The 4,164-nt window shown below is 52.1% G+C and overlaps 2 protein-coding genes across 2 annotated transcripts in view; one reads left to right on the top strand and one right to left on the bottom strand.

Moving 5' to 3' along the window:
• The window catches only part of Prpf40b (pre-mRNA processing factor 40 homolog B), a 65,612-nt gene that overhangs the window by 39,183 nt on the left and 22,265 nt on the right, over positions 1-4,164 (bottom strand). The window lies entirely within an intron of this gene.
• The window catches only part of Fam186b (family with sequence similarity 186 member B), a 15,311-nt gene that overhangs the window by 8,866 nt on the left and 2,281 nt on the right, over positions 1-4,164 (top strand). Inside the window, 2 exon segments of the mRNA XM_021216153.2 lie at positions 1,760-1,929; positions 2,583-2,765. Coding sequence (XP_021071812.2) covers positions 1,760-1,929; positions 2,583-2,765 — 353 coding nt within the window.

Below are 4,164 nucleotides of genomic sequence, written 5' to 3'. Positions count from 1 at the left end.
GTTCTAGCATATATTCTCTCTCTCTCTCTCTCTCTCTCTCTCTCTCTCTCTCTCTCTCTCTCTCTCTTTCTTCTTTTTTCCTTGGGTCTGCACCTCCCCACTTCCTGACCCACACCCCAACTTTGGTAACTACTATTTTATCTTTTACCTCTATATATTTGACATCTTTCCTTTTAGATTCCACATATACATGTGAGGCCACGCAGTATCTTCTTTCTGCACCTGGGTTATCTCACTTAGCATGCATGTTGTAGCAAATCACAGGAGTACCCCTTAGCAGGGGCTGGGGTATACCAGAGAAGAAATGGGGTTCATTGGAGGAAAAAGGTAAGGGGCTGGTCAGTGGTGTGGATAAAAGAGAGCCTTTAGACACTGCTGGTGGAAACAGAGATTTGACTGCAACCATTATGACATGGAAATTTCTAAAGAAGCTGAGAATGGAATCCCCAGAGTACCCAGCCATGTCTCTCCCGGGTGGTTATGGTTGAATTAAAAATCTTCCCACAGGCTCAGGTCTTGAATGTTCAGTGTCCAGTCTGAGGCACTACTTTGAAGGCCTGCAGCCTTCAGGACTGGGGTCTGGCTACAGGAAGGACATCATGAGAGTCGGACCCCAAAGGTTATCCTCACCCCCGGTTCTGGTGTAGCTCTCTGCCTCCTGCCTCTGCTCTGTGTAGGATGATGGTGGTGGGCTGAAATCTCTCTGGAGCAGGGGGCTAAACTACACAGTGTACGCACAAGGGAAGAGAAACTACCATTGCTTTCTTTATAATGGGTGAGGCGAGAGAACACTTTGCTCCACCATGCAGAGTGAGTGCCTGTAGCTCTAGCACTTGGATAAAATGAAAGTGAAGCAGGAGATGGCTCAGAGGCTCAGGGCACTTCCCACGCAAGCTCGACAGCCTCAGTTCCGCCCCTGGGACGCACGGAAAGGTAGAAAAGAGAGCCAACTCCATGAAGCAGCCTTCTGACGGCCGCACGCATGCATAGCTCGGGTGCGCACAGGTATCAATAAAAAGGAAGTTTTAGAAGAACACTGAAATAGCATGCAGCCTTTTAAGGAAGGCAAGCATGTGTGTGTGTGTGTGTGTGTGTGTGTGTGTGTGTAACACCATGCGGGCTTCCCAGAGCCTTGCCAGCTTCATGGCTGGTTACTCTGCACCTCAGGCCCTGCCTGCAAGTGCTGTCGGTGCTGTACGGCGGCCCGGCTTCCCTCTGCTTTCTTTCCTCTGTTTTGTCTGTTGTCCAGACTCTTTAGAACAAGGGAGAAGGTAGGAACTACCCCAGAAAATAAGAACTGAAGGACTTTTTTTTTTTTTTTTAAGATTTATTTATTTATTTATTTTATGTATATGAGTACACTGTAGCTATACTGATGGTTGTGAGCCATCGCTCAGGTCAGCCCTGATTGCTCCGGCCTAAAGATTTATTCATTATTATAAATAAGTACACTGTAGCTGTCTTCAGACACAACAGAAGAGGGCATCGGATCTCATTAAGGTTGGTTGTGAGCCACCATGTGGTTGCTGGGATTTGAACTCAGGACCTTCAGAAGAGCAGTCAGTGCTCTTACCCTCTGAGCCATCTCTCCAGCCCCGAAGGACTTTCAAGGAACATGTTATATGCTGGGAACCCGAGGTTTGTAGTCAAAGAGCCTTTCCTCCGCCCAGCAGGGTCAGTGACAATCAGACAAGACCTCCACCCATCTTAGACAGGCCTCTCAGCACACCTTCCTGATGCCCCCTGCTGGTCCCTCCAGTTCCAGCAAGAGTGGAACGTCCACCTGAACATCCCTGTGCTCACCCATGCCAAGCCAGTGAGAAGCAAATCATCTTCAGTCTTACTTCAGAGAGTCCGCTCCAGCCACTCCACTACCAAGCAACCTCCTCCACCCAAGTGCCGGGAATCTGTGCCCCTGCGGATAACTAGGTAGGTACTAGCAGGTAAGGGCAGGCGGTAGGATTAGAGGGGAGGCAGAGGGCAAGGGGGCAGCCAGGCTAGGGAAGCAGTGGCAAGCGAGGACACAGGCAAAGGTCACCTTCCTGGCTTCAAGGCCCACTACTCGGCTACCCTGACTGGCGCTCAGATACAGGACCAGAATGCGCAAGGCATTCTGCGGCCTGCATGTGGCAATGTGTATGGCTTGGGGGAGCAGCCTGACCGACTGAGAAAACACAGGGGACAGCCTCCATTTCTACCCTGAGCCCACCGAGCCAGCCTCAGCCGTCGGTCCGTCGGTCTGTCGGCCTGTCCATGTAAACAAGATCAATCCTTCCCACCATTCGGGCTTCAGGCTCAGACACAGTGAGCCCCCAGGCAGCCAGGGTGAGTCACGGAACCGCCTACCCCCAGTGAGACCTAATCAGAGATCCAGCCTTGGCACAGGAGCCTAGAAGCAGAACTAGGACACAGAGCCTAGATGGGGGAGGTGACGGTGGCAAGGGGTGGTGACAAACTCCTTAACAAGGGAAGAAAACAAGGCCCAGCATCTCGGACTTTAGGGCCCTGAAAAACGTGTGGCTCCTCAGCCTACTTCTGTGTTTCTTTGTCTCTCTCGACATTCTCCGCTCTCCCACTCCTAGCCAACAAGGGAACCAGATGGAAGCTATATGGAAGGCTGACGTGGCCTCTTCAAGTCACCCCATAGAAAAGAAGACCCCTACAAACATGTGCTGGGAACAGCTAGGGGGCTACCCAGACATCCCCAGGTTACTGGCTGTGGACGAGCATCCCTCCTACCCCAGAAGCGTGTCCTTCAAGACTCGGTAAGGAACAAGGGTGGGTACTTAGCCTGAATTTGGGGAGACCTGTCCATCAAGGCTGCCCTGGGTCTACTCGGCAGCCCAGGCACCCTCTCAGACACCGGTCCTGGACCCGATTATTGCACTACCCCAGAAACAAAACCCTGCCTTGCCTCACTGGCCACCAGCTTGGGTCCTGAGACCAAGACAGCTTCAGTCTCTCACAGGACTTTCCACAGTACTTAGATTGCTGTATAGGGTTCCTGGGTTCTCAGGTGCCCTAGCTTGCCCTTAGTATAGGGTTGTTCTAGAGAAACAGGTCAAAGGAGAATGAAGCTGGGGGAACCAGGAACTGTGTAACAGACTCAAGACTTTGTGGCTGGGCCTGTCTTGGGGTTCTCGTTTCCTGACTGTCTTCAAGAACCATCACCGGGAAAAGCAGCTGAGGAGAAGGCATGGGGACACAGGCCTAGCTCTTGGCCCTTGGGAGGCCAAGATAGGAGGCTCTCCGGTTTAAGATCACCCTGGGACAAGAGGGGAGGGGAGGCAGCAGGGCTCAGGACCCAGGGGATCTGTTGAAGGCTCCTCTGGTTAGAGCAGGTTTATCTCCTTTGCCTCTTGTGGCTTGAAGACATCACTAATGAAGACGCAAGGCTCTTTCCAGGGACCTCGCATTCATCTCATCTGCTGCTAGTGGGACTGAGCCTGACCCAAAAAAGATCTGTAACAAAAAGAAGTCATGGGTGGGGGGTTGTTCAGTGAGGTCCTCTGGTGGTGTCCCTGCAGCAAGCTCCTCCTGTGTGCCCCTCTGCACCTCTTGCATTGCCCTGCTTCTCTGGATGCTGGGGAAGCCTGAGCCCACCTCTTCGTTCTTCCCATGTATAAACACCAGTGTGTGTATCCAGTGTGCACGCTATACCCGACTCTAGGCATTGAGGGTGCTGGTATCTTTCTAAAAATGAAAGGAGGTGGTGGCCAGGGTGACAACTCAGTCTGTACACTGCTTTGCTGCCCAAGCATAAGGACCTGAGTTCGAATCCCAGCTCCTACACAAAACGCCAGGCGTGGCCACACACATCTGTAGTCCCAGCATCAGGAGGTGTGGAAGGTAGGTCCTTGCAATTCAGTCGCCAGCTTAGTTAGCCTGGTCACATCGGGGAGCTTCAGGCTCTGAGAGAACCTGCCTCAAAACACACAGTAGAGGACAACTGAAGACTCCAGGGTCCATCTCTACCTCCCCATGAACTCACACATGTGTAACATACACACGTTCACACAGCCTACATGAGCATGTCCGTGCGCACACATGCCTGCACACACAAAGGAAGAGGATGATGGGAAAAGAGAGTCCCGGAGAACGGCACTCAACAGTAGCTTCCTTCCTTCCTTCTTTCCTTCTTTCCTTCCTTCCTTCCTTCTTTCC

The sequence above is a fragment of the Mus pahari genome, chromosome 17 (genome assembly GCF_900095145.1).
Source record: "Mus pahari chromosome 17, PAHARI_EIJ_v1.1, whole genome shotgun sequence".
NCBI lineage: Eukaryota > Metazoa > Chordata > Mammalia > Rodentia > Muridae > Mus > Mus pahari.
The sequence above is the reverse complement of the archived record's forward strand: the minus strand, read 5'-3'. Positions and strand labels throughout refer to the sequence as shown.